Below are 17,275 nucleotides of genomic sequence, written 5' to 3'. Positions count from 1 at the left end.
TTCTATGACTCAACAAGCCATTCCTATGTATTTATTTTACAGAAATGCATGAACATGTGTACTAGGACATACAATATATTCTCATAGAATTATTATTGTAATGCTCTCAAACCAGAAACAATCATATAACCATTAACATTAAAATGAACTATTATATATATTATAATGTATCCATGCATGGAATATTACACAGCAATGAAAATCAATGGGCCACAGCTCCAGTCAATAATATGAATTAATGTCACAAGTGTAATGTTGGGTACAGAAAGCCAGACAAAATAATTCATATTGTTTAATTTTAGGTCAGTTTTAAAGAAAAAAGCAGCAGTGCATATGACCTAACACATTGTCACCAAAAAGGGGCACTTGGAAGGGGAGGGCCTCTGGGGCAGAACCAACAAAGTTCTACTTCTTGACCTTTGTGGTGGTTCATCAAGCTATTCTTTGCAGTTTCGCATACTTTTCCATATGTCTTTTCAATTTCATATAAAAATGGTTTAGGAAAATTAAACCAGCTTACCCGGAGACTAGCATCTGCCCATCATGGGAAAAAGCACAAGCCAGAACAGGAGCACAGTGCCCACTCAGCATACTTTTATATTTTAATTCAAAACCTGCAAATAACAAGGTAACAGAGAATAGCAAGCTGACCATGCTTAGAATTGATTTTAAGTCAACACCATCTCACTTATGTATTCAATAATCTTTGGGTGCCTAAAGGACATAAAAATTAAAAACCCTCATGCTGCTCAGATATCTATAAGGAAATAAATGGGATGCAGTGTGATTAACTGGTTTCTGTTGACTACAGAAAAAAGTCAAGCTTTTAAAGAATTAAAGTAACTTTACTCAGAAGTCTTACTGAAGACTACAGACTAAGGCCTATGGCCTGAGAGCTACAGGGCAGTCTGTGAGACCATTTCAAAGCGGTGTTTCAGCCCACTGCTTACATACAGGTGGTGGAGATTTAGTATGTACAAAAATCACATCAAACAGAAGTTACATTAAAGCAGAATCACATCAAAGTTGGGTGTAAGCATACATCTGGTTACAGACTGCTTACTGATCACTAACGCCATTAGACATTAACTCAGGTAAGAAAAGGCGAGGCTGGGTTCATTTATCTTTTAAGGAATGTAGTGACTCAGGCAAGAGACATGTGGGACTGTGTGCTCGCCTCTTTTGTCTCCCAGGCATTCTTCCGGAGAGCTCTGTTGTCACATAATCAGGGGCTTTGTGAAATTACACTGGCAAGCAGAAAGAAGCAAACATGGCTTCTTGTGTTTGTACTCTGTCTCACATTTCAAAAGCTCAGTAATGGATTTAAAAAATGAGGTCAACAAAGGCTAGGTGGGGTAATTTCATACCACAAAAAGTTTTAAATATTTATACCACAGTTTTAGTGTCTCATAAAAACAAAATATGCCAATTGCCCAAAAGACTTTTAAAAAATGCTTATATTTTTTAAAATCTGATATTTGAAATATTTTCTCATTCTGTAAATAAAAATAATCAACAGTAATTTACACATCCTGTAATTCCAATATTATCTTTATAAAATATAACACTCCTATAACACTAAAATCCTTTTTTATGCTTTTAGAATTACTAAGCATAAATATCACAAATATTTTAAAAGTAAACTGAGGGAATTCAATATATTTTGGTGAAAACCTATAAAAAATAAATATTAAGAAACTGGCAGGGGTTGGGGGAAGGAAAAGGAAATACACAAGTGAAAATTTATAACTACATCAGACACAATAAAACCCTTTTTGAAGTATTAAATGTCTTAGTGAGAATAATAAGCATTTAACTAAAGAAAAAGGTAATCAGAGTAAGTAAAAGTTTGAAGCTCAAAACAGGAAAAAAAGTATATTTTTATCTGGGAGAGCAGAGACACACACTAAAGGCACTGTGCTAAGTGCTAGAAATATGATGAACTTCAAAAGGCTTTAATTCTAACTGGGAACAGAACAATAAGTAGGCACCATTAATCAAACAAAGCAAGCACACTAAGTTGCAAACCAAATTAACACTATAAAACGTTAATACAACCATAAGACTAGGTTATGTCCTAAAGTTATAAGACCCATGTCTCTCTACTCCTCTCTACAAATAAACAAATGATAAGGTACAAATGGTGATAAATGCTTTACGAAAAGGTTTTATTTTTATCATTATTTTTTTGAGACAGAGCCTCGCTTTATCACCCAGGCTGGAGTGCAGTGGTGCAATCTCGCCTCACTGCAACCTCTGCCTCCTGGGTTCAAGCAATTCTCCTGCCTCAGCCTCCTGAGTAGCTAGGACTACAGGTGTACATCACTACACCTGGCTAATTTTTGTATTTTTGTTAAGACAGGGTTTCACCATGTTGGCCAAGCTGGTATTGAACTCCTGACCTCAAGAGATCCTCTTGCCTCAGCTTCCCAAAGTGCTGGGATTACAGGTGTGAACCATTACGCCCAGCCTTATGAAAAGATTTTAACCGCATATTTATCAACTGTCATGTATGTTTTTGTTAAAAAGTCAGTGTCAAAATATTTTCCAGTAAACACGTGAAAGGCTTTACTTTAGAACAATTATTAAAGATATGTTGTTTTTAGAACTCCCACACAAATGCATGTACTTACAGTTTCTTATCAGAATTTTATTTCTGGTAAAAGAAAACAAGCAGAAGAGGTGGGATCAACCACAGAAGTAACCTCACACTATGTCAGAGGTTAAAATAACTACTAAATGTAACCTAATAGGCAATAAAAAACTACATTTCCATCAAAAAAGGAATATATTTATTTCCTGATAAAAGGCTCCTGTCTATACACTATACAGTATCATAATTATGAATAACAAAAATGTCATTTGTGATTTAACTGAAGCTTATTAGGTAACAAATACTAATATTTTGAGGCTCCTGAATCAATCAAGATGACCACAAAATTTCAGATTCCCTATGAAAGCGTCAATGACAGAATTAATAAAGATAGAAATGTACACTAGAAAAGAGAGTGGGCAGAGGGGCATCAGCAAGCCAGAAACTGAAATCAACTGGGAAGGCAGAAAACAGATTAATGAGGAAATATAAAAGAATAACAGCCCAGAGTGCAAAGAGACAAGGGTACAGCCAAGAAGAAAGTTATTCTGCCCTAGAAAAACACCCCAAGACTGGCCAAGCATAGTGGTTCACACCTGTAATCCTACCACTTTGGGAAGCCAAGGTGAGAGGATCACATGAGGCCAGGAGTTCAAGATCATCCTGAGCAACAAACTTTGATTCTATCTCTATAAAAAAAAATTTTAAATTAGCCAGGGCAAGACCAGGGAGAAGAGGTGGGGTGGGGGAGGAAGAAAGTACCTCAAGGTTCCAGAATACCTATAACCAGGAAAAAGGAAAATTAGAATGACACAGACATAGACCTGAAAAGAGAAAAATGAACTGACTGACTATATATAGACCATTTGGTGTCCACCTCCAATCCCTCCCTAATTTCACCCTTAGTATGCTGCACAAAAGCCAAGCACTTATCCCTGGAGAAACTTTTCAAAAAAAAAAAAAAAAACTAACTGCCTGGGAAGCTCTAGGGTGACAGAGTATCCACTCCCTAAATCCCCAACCCCTCACCCAGAAGGGCCAACCACCCACCTCCTCATCCTAAAGGGAAGCCAGCAATAACAAATCATCCCTGTGCACAGAGCTTCTAAACATTATTGTCTAATTCTTAAATGCAAATAGAATAGTAAGCAAAAAGGGGGCCCAACTGCAAACAAATCAGAAAACAGAAGAGAACTTAAGCAAAAAACTCCTAAATGACATCCTCAGAGTTCTCAGAAAAAAGAAACAAAGAAGATGGTGAGCTTTTAGAATTTGAAAATACAATTGAGATAAAAGATTCAAAAAAAGGTTAAGAGAAAAAGCAGAGACATTTTTCCCTAAAGTACAAGAAAAGCGAGAGAAATGTGGCCGGGGAGGGCAGGGATCAATTCAGGAGGTCCAACACTCAATTAATGGAAGTTGTGAAAAGAGAGAAAAACAGAGAAGGAATTATTAAAGAAATAACATAACAGAATATTTTATTCCAAAACTGCACAAAATAAGCTTTCTGACTGAAAGGGTCACCTGATGGAATAGTACAATGGATGGAAAAAGACCCACACACACTATCAAAAAGCAGTAACTACAGTGAATAAATTAAAAAAAAAATAGTGATATAAACAACGTAAACTGTGAAAACTACCAAAGGGGTTGAAACCAAGTGCAAAGTGGTCACCACTGCTGTGCAGAAATGTGTATGGCAGTGATAGGTGAGGTCATGAACAGCAATGAGCATCTGATTTTTAAATCATGTGTGTTACTTTGATTAAGTTTCTTTAACCATATTTTTATGCTCACTTTTAGATACCCAGGGTTAAGTAAAAAGATAAAATAGAAATTTTAACCAGATCACAAATAATTTCAGAGATGTGCTACTTTGCATACATACCGAAGATACGGGTAAAAGAAACAACCCAAATTTTGACTTGACAATCCTGACCACATGATGCCAATCGAAAAAACTGAAGACCTTGTTCTCCATCTAAAATTTGTTAAAAATAAATAGAGAATTTCTGAATCACTTAAACCACAAAAAATGTTCATTTCTTATACTGAGATCTGTTAATTCTACTCATTTAAACCATGTTCACAAGTTATTAGTTAACTTATACCATTTAACAAATGTATTTCAGCAAAATGTTGGTTAAAGAATTTCTTTTGAACTAGCTACTATACAGGATTATAACTTTAGTCCATAAGTTGCTACAATAAAATACCTTTTATTTACCTTTCTCAAAGAATATAATTCAAGGCTGCAAGAACCAATATTGAGCCAACAAACAGAGCATCTACTAACTCAATTTTAGAGTCTATGAGGCTAGGATTGATGGGAAAAATTAGGAGGAAAAGTCAGTTACGATAAGAATGTTAACTGTTTAATCACTCCCAGCCTTCTTTTAAGGTCATGTCAATTCTCAAAAGCCTGGTCCGTAGTTCACATGGAATAATAATGGGAATTTTTTTCCATTTTATTTAATCAAGGCAAAGGCTAGAATTATAGTTATAAAAAAATAACATCAATTCACTCCATTTGGTTAAAAATATTATACTATTTAGGGAAAGTAATCAGTTAAGTGGTGCCACAAAAGTCCTATCACTTTACACTTACTTAATTTTAGTGTATTATTATATATCTACTAGATTAAGTTCGTATACAATTTTGGATAGTGTAAATACTGATATCATCAATGCAATTTTACACAAGTTGCACCTAATTACACGTAGTTTCATCAAGTAAGTTTTGGCACTCATACACAGTAAAGCACAATTAAGAAATCTAGGCTGGGTATGGTGGCTGAAGTCTGTAATCTCAGCATTTTGGGAGGCTGACGCCAGGAGGTTGAGACCAGCCTGGGAAACAAGAAGACACTGTCTCTAGAAAATTTTTTTTTCAATTAGCCAGGTGTGGTGGCACACACCTGTAATTGTAGCTACTTAGGAGGCGGAGGCAGGGGATCCCCTTGAGCCCAGGAGTTTGAGGCTGCAGTGAGCTATAATCACACCACTGCACTCCAGCCTGGATGACAAAGCAAGACCCTGTCTCCAAAACAGAAATCTAATATCCATCTTAAAATGGCACTCTGGCTTAACAAATGTTCAGTATATAAAATTTAGCAAATGTATACACCTAGGCATGTAAATTTTTTTCTATAGACTCTCTGCCTCTTTAGAAGTACAAACATTTTATTAGCAAACAACAAATTAAATTCCATTTCACTGAAAGCTTTTCTAACTCCATGGGACTTCCATATTTCAATAGCATTTGCTTATTTTGCAGCATAGGTTTACCCAAAATGTATCCTTTCTAAGAGAGATCTTGAGGGATACAAGCAATTCCTGATAATCATTGTCTTTTTAAGGCAAAATATGTTATTCAAGAAATGGCTGAGAGCAAAATATTTAGGTATTAGACCTGATTAGCAAACCTATTTTTTCATTGTTCCTTAACTAAATAATCCTTTGAATTCTGAAGTTCTGTAAGCAGTGAAAATTTAGCTAAGACAAATTATACAGCTTAAAATGTGCCTATGTTCAATATCTAAATATAATATTTAGAAACATACTTTTCTTCATGAAAAATATTTAAATTATGATAATCTAACCCACATTTTATCATTTAAAAACTGGAGAGAACTGATCATTTCTTCTCAGGTGCCAACAGGATTATTTTTCCTTATTTCAGCAAAATGTCACAAGATGAGTCAATATGTCATAAGTATTTACAGATATTAACAGATACCAAATTAAATAAATTTAAATTATATATTTTATCTTCTAAATAAATATAGTTGTTCCCACAAATTCTTACAATAATCACCTTAAAGCATATATCAATTTGTTTCAGGGAATTTACTCATAAAGTTAATATATATTTCAACAGAAACACTAAAGGAACTAAAGAAGGCACACAGATTAAAATTATACCAAGAGAAGGGTATAATATGCTCTAAAGGCAGGGTTAGAATGTGTATATCATTTCAGAATCTCACCTAGAATTCTCTGCCTAATTTAGTGAGCCTTTCCTGACCCCACAAGCTGCCAATCTTTCTAAATGCAGGACAATAAAGCCCTTATTTTTATTCTAATATTAATTAATATAACAGCATTTTCATTGAAAATCTATCTTCAGATCATTTAGAATCAAAAAAGGAACTTGGATCTCTTCACACTTATATAATTCACCACAGTCCTTGAGTGCCTACAAGATGTGGAGAAGGTACCACAGAAATGGAAGCAATGGCTTGTTTGTTACGAGCTGTTTTTTGAATAAAATAGCACAGAACAATATATTAAAAGAATAATTGCCTTAATTAAATTAGGAAGGGAGTTCAACATAAGAATGGGTTTATGAAAAGAAAATCTATTATTTCAGCAAATCATTAAAAGGAATCTTACTCATCAATCTACACTTCAAGGCCTACTTTGTATCAGGCACGGTGAAGAAAAGAGACCCAGGCTCTGCCTGCCTGGAGCTTACAAGCTAATAGGAAAAACACCATTAAATACTATCCATATAAATATATAATTAAAAATTCTGATCCCTAGTACTGTAAAAGAAAAATAAAGTATGCAAATAAAAGATTTTATCAAAATTATATAGACAAAGCGCAGGGGTTAAGAGCAGGAGAGGCTCATCTTTAGTGATTTTTTCAGCCAAATTCTAAAGGATATAACAGCAAACCAAGTAAAGGGTCTGCACATAAAACAATTGGAAGTATCTAGAAACATTCCAGGAATGAAAGAAGGTCAATGTGGCAAAAAAAAAAAAAATGCGCAAGGCCAAGAGCAATATGAGATCAGGAGAAAGCAGAACATGTTTTGCTTTTGGGATTTGGGATCTTATCTTAACCCTACCTTAAGTCACTGATGGGCATGAAAAGGGGGAAATACCAAAACCATCCTGTCTCCTCTCTGGACCTGTCTTGTCCACTGAGGCACTGACTAGCCATTTGTGGACCAAAGACTTGAAATGCAGCTAGTCCAAATTGAAATGTGCTATCTATAATATACACACCAGATTTCAAAGACTTAGTACAAAAGATAAAATATCTTATTAATTTTTATTATCAATTATTGAAATTACATTATAGTATGCTGGAATATAGTATTAAAATTAATTTCATCTACTACTAGAACATTTTAAATTTTCCTAAGTGGCTTGCATTATGTTGCTATATGGATAAAATGGGTCTGGCAACAAGAATGCAGGGGACAAAAGCTACAGAACTCCCATCCTAACATGGAAAATGAAAATTTTAAAGAAAGAACTTTTCAATTCACTGTACCTATTTAAAACCAAGAGACTATATTCAGGAGTTTTGTTTCCTTCTAAAAAATTAATTGTGTTGGCAAACATCTTATTTTATAAATTTAGCTTTTGGAAGATTAAATTAGTAAATGCAAAACATAGCTTCTATTTCCAATTTTTAAAGTTTACATTTCAATTTAATATCAATATAGTTTTTATTTATTACAATTATACCAACAGGGTTAGGTCCTCTAAACTGCCATATCCAAGGAATCTGAATCTGTTGTTCCAATTTCAGTCACATATAATCACAACAGATTCCGCCTGCATATAATAAACAACGTAATTTTCTTGCAGGAAACTCAGAGACTGCAAAATAAAAATTTTTTAAAGAGTGATTTTTCTCATATATTTTTTTATAATTTCATTTTGGTCAAGAAAGAAAGAAGGATAATCCCTTTACAGGAATAAATTAAGAGGGCTCCTCACTTTACTAATGACAACATAAAAATACAAGAATGAAAAGTCATATATAGCACAAATTACAAATAGGAATGTCTGGTGCTTAAAAGAATAAAATAACCAACCAGAAACTGGCTGTGAAGAAAAATCGCAGCAGGTAATTCCAAGATCATGTGCTTTTTCACTATGCAGACACCTCATTTTATCATCCCACACTGTTAAATCACCGCATGAGGAGCCAGTGACAAAGAAACTTCCATTAGGAGAAAATGCACAGGCCACCAAGGAGCCATCTTTAACACTACCACATCTGAAATAAGAGCAAAAAAGTGGGTTTTCATTTCAGAGTATCCTTCACTTTATACCACAGTCTCTAACAGCAGCTTGATACAGTGAAAAGAGAATAAGTGGCTATCACAGAACTAGAGAGAAAGGAAAATTGATGCCTACAGAAATAAAATGTCATTTATATACTATAAATTGAGACACACTTTGTAAAAGCAAGGGAGGATATAAACATCCTCCCTTCAACATTTTAACTAGTATGTTCAAGCCTAAATTACAAAGTCCATGTATCTTCATATTTTTCCACAGGGCAAATCAGTATAAACTTAACCAGAAAAGCAATGACAAGCAACATCAACTAAAGCCGTATTTTTTTTTAAAGGTAAGATAAAACTATTTTTATTGGAAAACATGTTACTGGAGTCAAAAGTACTTTCAATGTCTGTATTAAATTACCCAGAAGCAATGGTAAAGTCTTCACATATAAATTATTTATGAAAGGAAAATGAAGTGAGTGAGTTAAAATTATGTTAGGAACACAGAGAGGCACTGTGCTGAAGATATTAATATTTGCTCAATTAGGAAAAATAAGCTATTAAAAACCCAACAATTAATACACTGTCCCACCCAGCAGGGTATCTGTCATTTGTACACAATTAATTACATACTTTAGGGAGAGCTATGCTATAGAGTCAGAAGCTGTCATGAGGTAAGTGAAAAGGTTCCTTAGCTGGCAGCTGGATTTCATGCATATAAAAAAGATATTTGGCCTAAGTGTTTATTAACACCACTTAAAACACATCACCTTCTTCAACCCAAAGACCTAAGCTTAAATGAGCAATAGTTGTCACCAACTGGTATTTGTGCTCTGAAAGATGTTGGGGGCTAGAAGAGGGAGGTACACTAGCCTATTTTAATACTTAAAAGCGCAGTTTTTAAAATGTACTTAATGTCGTCTAAGAGTGTTAACGTAAAAATGGTAACTTTTTTTTGACACAGCGTCACTCAGTCACTCAGAATGGAGTACAGTAGTGTAATCTGAGCTCACTGCAGCCTCAAACTCCTGGGTTCAAACAATCCTCCCACCTCAGACTCTGGAGTAGTGAGGACTACAGGCACACGCCACCCACGCCTAGCTAACAAAAATAACTTATGTATATTTTGCCACAATATAAATAAATGTGAAGTGTTAATGTTGTTAAATTACAACACAACATTAACAATGTAAATTAATTAATTTTTTCTTCCAAAGAGTTTTCAGATGAGTTTTTCTTTTTTCTTTTCTTTTTTTTTTTTTTTTAAAGAAATGATAAATAACACATTACCACCACACTAGGCTGGAGGTTCTTTCTTCTGAGCTTCATCATTCGCCCAGCAAGAATTGCAGTCAGAGAAATAACTGTTTCTCTTAGGTGAGTCTTACCTACTATTACTTTATTATTGAAAACACTTGGGCCAGGCACAATGGCTAATACCTGTAATTCCAGCACTTTGGGAGGCTGTGGCAGGCAGATCACCTGAGGTCAGGAGTTCAAGACCAGCTTTGCCAACATGGTGAAACCCCATCTCTACTAAAAATACAAAAAATTAGCTGGGCATGGTGATAGGTGCCTGTAATCCCAGCTACTTGGGAGGCGGAGGCAGGAGAATCGCTTGAATCCAGGAGGCAGAAGTTGCAGCGAGCTGAGATCATACCATTGTACTCCATCCTGGGCAACAAGAGGGAAACTCTGTCTCAAAAAAAAGAAAACGCTTAAACCACAAGTGATAAAAATAAAGCCTAAAATTACTGAACCTTATTCAAAATACTGTTTTCTTTGCTTAACTCTTAGAGTAAAAAAAAAAAATCCATAGAAGTCTAACAAGATAAACTCTTAATTTGAAGACTGGAAATGTAAAACACTCAGAGCTAAGCAAATCTACTATAAGAATCATGTTAAACATCTCTCTGGGATTTTGACCTTTAGAAGGCCAGTTAAAGTATTTTTCCTTGTGCTGCCTGAAAACTATGGGCTTCCTAGGGTGATCAAAATATTTTTTATTTTTTTCCACATCACTTGGACTGTGCAGAATATCAAAATATTTTGCTTTCAGCTTTTTTTTTTGTTTAAGCTCACCTACTCAACAGAATTAAAAAGGAAGAATTTAAATATCCATACCTATACAACTTGTACGACTGTGCATTCCACAAAACCACAGTTCCATCAGCTGCCCCTGATGCCAAACAGGTGGAGTCTGGGGAAAACTGGCAAACCCTCACAGGGCTGCCACTAGGCTGTTCCATCACTGCCAACGTCTGTCCATTTTCAGTATTCCATAGGACAGTGGTACCATCTGTTGAACACGATGCCAAAATATGTCCTGAAGGGGAGAAACAGCAGCAGTGGACAGCATAGGTGTGAAACTTCAACGGAGAGTGTGGCAGTTCAGTAAAGTCACTTAACGAGTACAGGCGAACTGTTTTGTCCAAGGAGCAAGTAGCCAAGAGGGAAAAGGAGAAGGCACAGCAGTTGACGTCATCACCATGATCAGCTAATGTGTGAATTAGTTTCACCATGTTCTAAGTAAAACAGCCTGAAATTTTTAAGCAGATAAAGGTTATTTCATTCTAGGAATCACATAAATGCAATCTGAATCATCTAAAAAGGCCAACATTTTAAAATTTGCTCAATAAAATCTTCTACATCAACATTTTAAAGCAATGGTCCTCAACCTTTGTGGCAGCAGGAACCAATTTCATAGAAGACAACTTTTCCCTGGACTGGGGTACAGGGGATGGTTTCAGGATGAAACCGTTCTCTCTCAGATTGTGGGGCATTAGATTCATAAGAAGCACACACCCTAGATCCCTCATATGTGCAGTTCACAATAGTGTTTGTGGATGCCTGTAGCCCCAGCTACTCAGGAGGCTGAAGTAGAAGAATCCCCTGAAGGGAGGTGGAGGTTGCAGTGGGCCAAGGTTGTGCCACTGCACCCCAGCTTGGGTGACAAGAGCGAGACACTGTCTCAAAAAGAAAAAAAAGGAAAAGAAAAAGAAAATCTAACATAGCAGCTGATCTGACAAGACATGGAGTTCACCTGTGCCCTCACCTCCTACTATGCAGCCCAGTTCCTAACAGGCCACAATTGGTACCAGTCCTCATCCCTGGGGATTGGGAGCTCTGTTTTGTTTGTTTTTTGAGACAGGGTCTCGCTCTGTCGCCCAGAAGCAAATGCAGTGGCATGTTCTCAGCTCAATGCAACCTCCGCCTCCTGGGTTCAAGTGATTCTCCCACCTCAGACTCCCGAGTAGCTGGGATTACAGGCATACCACATGATGTCCGGCTAATTTTTTGTATTTTTAGTAGAGATGAGGTTTCCCTTTGTTGGTCAGGCTGGTCTTGAACTCCTGGCCTCAAGTGATCTGCCCACCTCGGCCTCCCAAAGTGCTGGGATTACAGGCGTGAGCCCTTGCCTGGCCAAGGGAGCTCTCTTTTAAAGGACAACTTGTTACCTGGGATAAGAACAATTTTAACAGAAAAAAAGAATCTATAAGACTATAACCTCTGCTTCTCACAACCACCATTGCCATACGAATAAATTTCTACAACTCCTCAAAAAGAACCTTGTCAAATAACTTCAAACTGATTTGATGTTGAGCTTTCAAAACCTAAGGTATTTATTTTGCCTTTAAAGCCTTTCTCATAAGGAGTTCTCAACAATATCCCATTCCAGATCTGCTCATCTCAGCTCAAAAAGTATTTTCTGTATTAATAAATCATCTTAGCTGCTCCCTCCACAAGATGAAGACAAGGCTATCTGCTCCCCCTTTCAAATGAAACTGTAGGATTTGCTCTTTAAAAAACAACAGGCCAGGTGTGGTGGTTCACGTCTATAATCCCAGCACTTTGGGAGGCTGAGGCAGGTGGATCACCTGAGGTCAGGAGTTCAAGACCAGCCTGACCAACATGGAGAAACCCCCGACTCCACTAAAAATACAAAATTAGCTAGGTGTGGTAGCACATGCCTGTAATCCCAACTACTCAGGAGGCTGAGGCAGGAGAATCACTTGAACCTGGGAGGCAGAGGTTGCAGTGAGCTGAGATCATCATTGCACTCCAGTCTGGGCAACATGAGCGAAATTCCATTTCAAAAAACCCAACAAAAGTCTCATTGGAAATTGATTAGTAAGTGGCCATGTTGAAAGCTATCCTATTATGGTTTGTCATCCTGTCTGATAAAGAGTAGAATTATACAAAAGACTTGAGGTGAGGAACCACCTCTGAATGACTCAAGGAAACCAAGAAAAGAAAACCTAAGTAAGCATCAAAAAGTGAACTTAGCCAGACCACACAAGAACAAATTTACAAACTAAGAATAAAATCAAACTCCTAACCACGGTAAACAAAGCCCTATATAATCTGATTCCTATCTGCCACTTCTTAGATCTCAACTCTAGCCACTCTTCCTCTCTTCCGTCCAGCCTCCTTGGCCGGTCTTCCATCTCCATAAAGCCGTTTTCTTGAGCTGAAATGCTCTTCCCTCTGCTCTTGGGATCCTATTTATCATTCATATCTCAATTTCAGTGTCTCTTCTCAGAGAGGGTTTCCCTAAAGTAGCCACCCTCTAGGCTAGCACATCACGCTGTATTCTCAATACAGCAATTACCACCAGCATCGGATATTTGTTAAATTGTCTCCCCCGACTAGATGTAAACTCCAAAGGAGTAGGTACTTTGCCATCTTGCTCATTTCTGTATCCACACCATGTAAAACTGTCAGGCACCTAATATACTTAAACAAATACATGTTAAATATTTATTTTGTTCAAGTCCAACTGAGTTCCAGCCTTTAAATAATCCATATGATATATGAAATGGTTAGAAAATCTACCAGAACTAATCTATATATATATGTACACATACACACATCTGACAGGAAAACTGGTATAGAGTGAGGCAGAATCAGCTCTGAAAAGGGAGAGGTATAACCTTGACTTGTATAATTGATAATCCTTTGTCCTAGTCTTTTTTACGGAAATATCTCTACCAAAAAAAAAAAAAAAAAAAAGGTCTGGACGCAGTGGCACACACTTGTAGTCCCAGCACTTTGGGAAGCCAAGACTGACACTTGAGCCCAGGAATTTGAGGCCAGTCTGGGTAACAAAGCAAGACCCCATCTCTCCAAAAATAAAAATAATTAGCTGGGTATGGTGGCAAGCACCTGTAGTCTCAGCTACCTGAGAGGCTGAGGCGGGAGGATTGCTTGAGCCCAAGAGTTTGAGACCGGTCTGGGCAACAAAGCAAGACCTCATCTCTACAAAAATAAAAATAAAGAATTAGCTGAAGTGTGGTGGCAAGCACCTGTAGTCTCAGTTACTCAGGAGGCTGAGGTGGGAGCATGTTTGAGCCCCGGAGGTGACGCCTGCAGTGAGCTGTGATTGCACCACTGCACTCTGGCCTAGGCACCAGAGCAAGACCCCGTCAATCAAACAACTATTAAGACATATTAGCATGCCTTTCCCCATCTTCATCTTATCCTTTTAGGATAAGTTTAGCCACTTTTCTTCGAACATAAACTCCAATAAAGCCTAAAAAACAAACACGAAAATTTCTAGTAGACTATCCCTGTACTGTTGTTCTGAAAACAATCAAGACCAGGTGGTGCTTTCTGGAGAGCTCGCAAATCCCAACTGAGCAAGTGCGCACAGGTGATTTTCCAAACAAACTTCGGCTCCCAGCCCTCGGCGGCGGCACACAGCTCCCTTTGCAGTTCCAGGGCATTCAGTGGGAAGCACAGAGGCCACCGTCAGCTCACCAGTGTGTTTTGAAAAGGCTCTCAGGCCTACCCAGGACCTGACTGGGGGTGTGGCCGTTCCCTCGGGCCTCGGCTGTCACGCGAACAGTGAATCCCCGAGCACGCCAGGTCAGCTGGCCAGCGTCAACACACGCATCCCACCTCATCCAAAGCAAACCCGAAATGTGCCCAGCGCTCCCAAAATAAAGCCCGCGACTTACACCCCACTCCAAAAGGACCAGGAATGTGCCCCACTCTGAGAGCGGCGGGGCCACTGCTGACTGAGCGACCCCAGGCAGGAGGGCGGCCCCGGAGGCGGCTCACCCCGCAGGAGGCTTCCTTCCGCCTGACGCCGACACGTACGCCGTAGCCCCGGGGCAAGGGTGCACGAACCGCGCTCGCTGCACTCAAGGTCCCGGCCGTTCCCTACCGCGCGGTTAGCAGCAGCAAGCGGAGGGTTCAAACGCCTCACGCGAGGAGGCTCCTTCGGCAGAGCCCAGTCGCTCCCCCACCTATCGCCGCCACTGCTGAGCCGACCCGTGGGCACGGCCGCTCTCACTTACACGCGACTCACATTCGGGGGCGCGCGGGATCTTGCCCTCAAATGCCCGCAACCGGTGTGGGTCACGTGCCGCGCAGAGGAGGCAACCTAGGCGGGCGCCGGCGGAGACCCAGAGGGGAGGGATCAGGCCCTGCCCTCCGCACGCCCACCGAGACCCAGAACAAAGTGAGCAGGCCCCGCCCTTTGCACGCCCGCCGGAACCCAGAGCTAAGGGAGGAGGCTCCGCCCTCCTCTCGCTGGCGAAGACCCAGAAGCTGGGAACAGGCACCGCCTCCGGACTGACCAGTGAGGCGGCCTCTGTGCGCCCTTCCGCCCGGATTGCGAGATCCTACCCGGCTTCTGACTGTAGAAACAGGGTGAGCTCAGACGTGGAAAGAGCCCAACGTTGCAGTTCTTTCTGTTGCTAAAGCTGCGGTCGCAAGGCCTCATGACCGCCTAAAACGTCGTTTTAAAGGGGCATTGCATCGACCGTTCGGCCATCCCTGCTGAAAGTTTTTACCTCTTTTTCCCTTTCTCCACCCTGCTCTGCTTCTGTTCTCCGAGGCCGGTCTCCCTGATTGGCCTTCTCTGTTTGGCCACCCTCGGCGGTCCCTGACGGCGTCTTATGCCCTCGCCTCCACGCTCGGGTGTCCCCAGAGGTCTCTCCAGAGCAGGCTGCCTGCCACGGGCCCCAGCCTTGCCGCTGAGTGGGTATCACTCACTCGAAGGCCGGCGCCTTTTCTTAAGCCTTTGCCAGTGCGCCCCAGTGGCTCACGGTAGACTGGTTTCCATGTGTCATTAACTACAAAGTGGCCCTGCCAGTCCTTTTTGAGATAAAAATTATCCGGGAAAAAGTTCCTAGGCAAGTATACAACCTGTTAACTAAATGCACGACATAGTGTAGGACTATGTTTAGATGAAAATTAAAGACACAGCTTTTATTTTTAATCCATGAGGAAATATTAAAAATATATCAGCCTGTAGAAACCAAAGTTACCCTTGAAGAGTAATGACCTAAAATGGTTACATTTAAATTTGAAATTGGGCCATACTCGGTGGCCTGTAATCCCAGCACTTTGGGAGGCCGAGGTGGGCGGATCACCTGAGGTCAGGAGTTCGAGACCAGCCTGACCAACAAGGAGAAACCCGGTATCTACTAAAAATACAAAATTAGCCGGGCGTGGTGGCGCATACCTGCAATCCCAGCTACTTGGGAGGCTGAGGCAGGAGAATCGCTTGAACCCGGGAGGCAGAGGTTGTGGTGAGCTGAGATCATGCCACTGCACTCCAGCCTGGGCGACAAGAACAAGACTGTCTCAAAAAAAAAAGTAAACATTTTTTTGAGACAGAGTTTCACTCTTGTTGCCCAGGCTGCAGTGCCATGGCGCAATCTCGACTCACCACAACCTCTACCTCCCAGGTTCAGTAATTACACCACTCAGAGATAACATTTCCTCTCAGTCTTTCAGAAAAAACATCAATAATTTTACAAAAAGTCCTTCAAACTGTCTTTTTGAACATATACTTGTGTCATGAGCTTTTTCAATGTCTAAAATTTCATTAGCTTTTTTTCTACCTAATGGTATAAATTATTTAACATTTTCCCTGTTGCTGGATGGCTTCAACATTTTTGCCCTTAGTATAAATAATGGTGGATGAAATATCTTTGTACCAAAATATTTTTTTCTTTTAGCCTCTATATATTACCACATTATATACATAAATCTTTATCTGTATTTATGAATATGTACTCAGGCACTCCAGCCGGGGCAACAAGAGCAAAACTCCGTTTCAAAAAAAAAATGGAAATGGATCCCAGGCACAGTGGCTCACACCTGTAATCCCACCACTTTTGGTGGATCACCTGAGGTCAGGAGTTTGAGACCAGCCTGGCCAACGTGGTGAAACACCATCTCTACTAAAAATACAAAATATTTGCTGGGCGTGGTGGCACACGCATGTAATCCCAGCTACTCAGGAGGCTGAGACAGGAGAATAGCTTGCACCTGGGAGGCGAAGGTTGCAATGAACAGAGATGGCACCACTGCACTTCCAGCCTGGGAGATAAAGTGAGACTCTGTCTCACAAAAAAGAAAAAAAAGAAATGAAAAAGAAAGGAAAGGAAATTACTGGGCATAAAGGTGTAAATAAGTTTTAGTTTTAATAAGTATTTATAAGTTTTAATAAATATTACCATACTGCTCTTCTGAGAGGTTGTGCAGTTTACACTCTAGCAACATGTGCCTGTCTCTCCCCTTTCTTGTCAAACTTGAGGGATACCCTTTTATCTACACTAATTTATGTGTGGGTTTGTTTGTGAAATGGAGCCTCACAAAATCCATCTCTGTCGCCCAGGCTGGAGTGCAGCGGCA

At 39.5% G+C, this 17,275-nt stretch overlaps 1 protein-coding gene across 39 annotated transcripts in view; it reads right to left on the bottom strand.

The window, feature by feature from the left end:
• Window positions 1–15,619, bottom strand: part of WDSUB1 (WD repeat, sterile alpha motif and U-box domain containing 1) — a 52,229-nt gene extending 36,610 nt beyond the window's left edge. For 10 of the 39 annotated variants that reach the window (XR_008482396.2, XM_054258349.2, XM_054258345.2 and 7 more), the window contains exons 1-5: window positions 14,584–15,086; window positions 10,748–11,162; window positions 8,429–8,613; window positions 4,482–4,574; window positions 521–614 (exon numbers count right to left, since the gene is read on the bottom strand). Coding sequence is in view for 38 of the 39 variants with exons in the window: in XM_054258349.2 (XP_054114324.1) it covers window positions 521–614; window positions 4,482–4,574; window positions 8,429–8,613; window positions 10,748–11,145 (770 nt within the window). In the remaining variant the exon portion in view is untranslated. Of the gene's footprint in view, window positions 1–520; window positions 615–4,481; window positions 4,575–8,428; window positions 8,614–10,747; window positions 11,163–14,583; window positions 15,092–15,423 lie in introns of those variants that run through there. The other 29 variants (XM_054258347.2, XM_078327647.1, XM_078327651.1 and 26 more) reach the window with 12 other exon arrangements.
• Between the last annotated feature and the right edge of the window lie 1,656 nt (window positions 15,620–17,275).

This window comes from Callithrix jacchus, chromosome 6 (assembly GCF_049354715.1).
Source record: "Callithrix jacchus isolate 240 chromosome 6, calJac240_pri, whole genome shotgun sequence".
NCBI lineage: Eukaryota > Metazoa > Chordata > Mammalia > Primates > Cebidae > Callithrix > Callithrix jacchus.
Note: the sequence above shows the minus strand (reverse complement) of the source record. Positions and strands in the feature narration are given on the sequence as shown.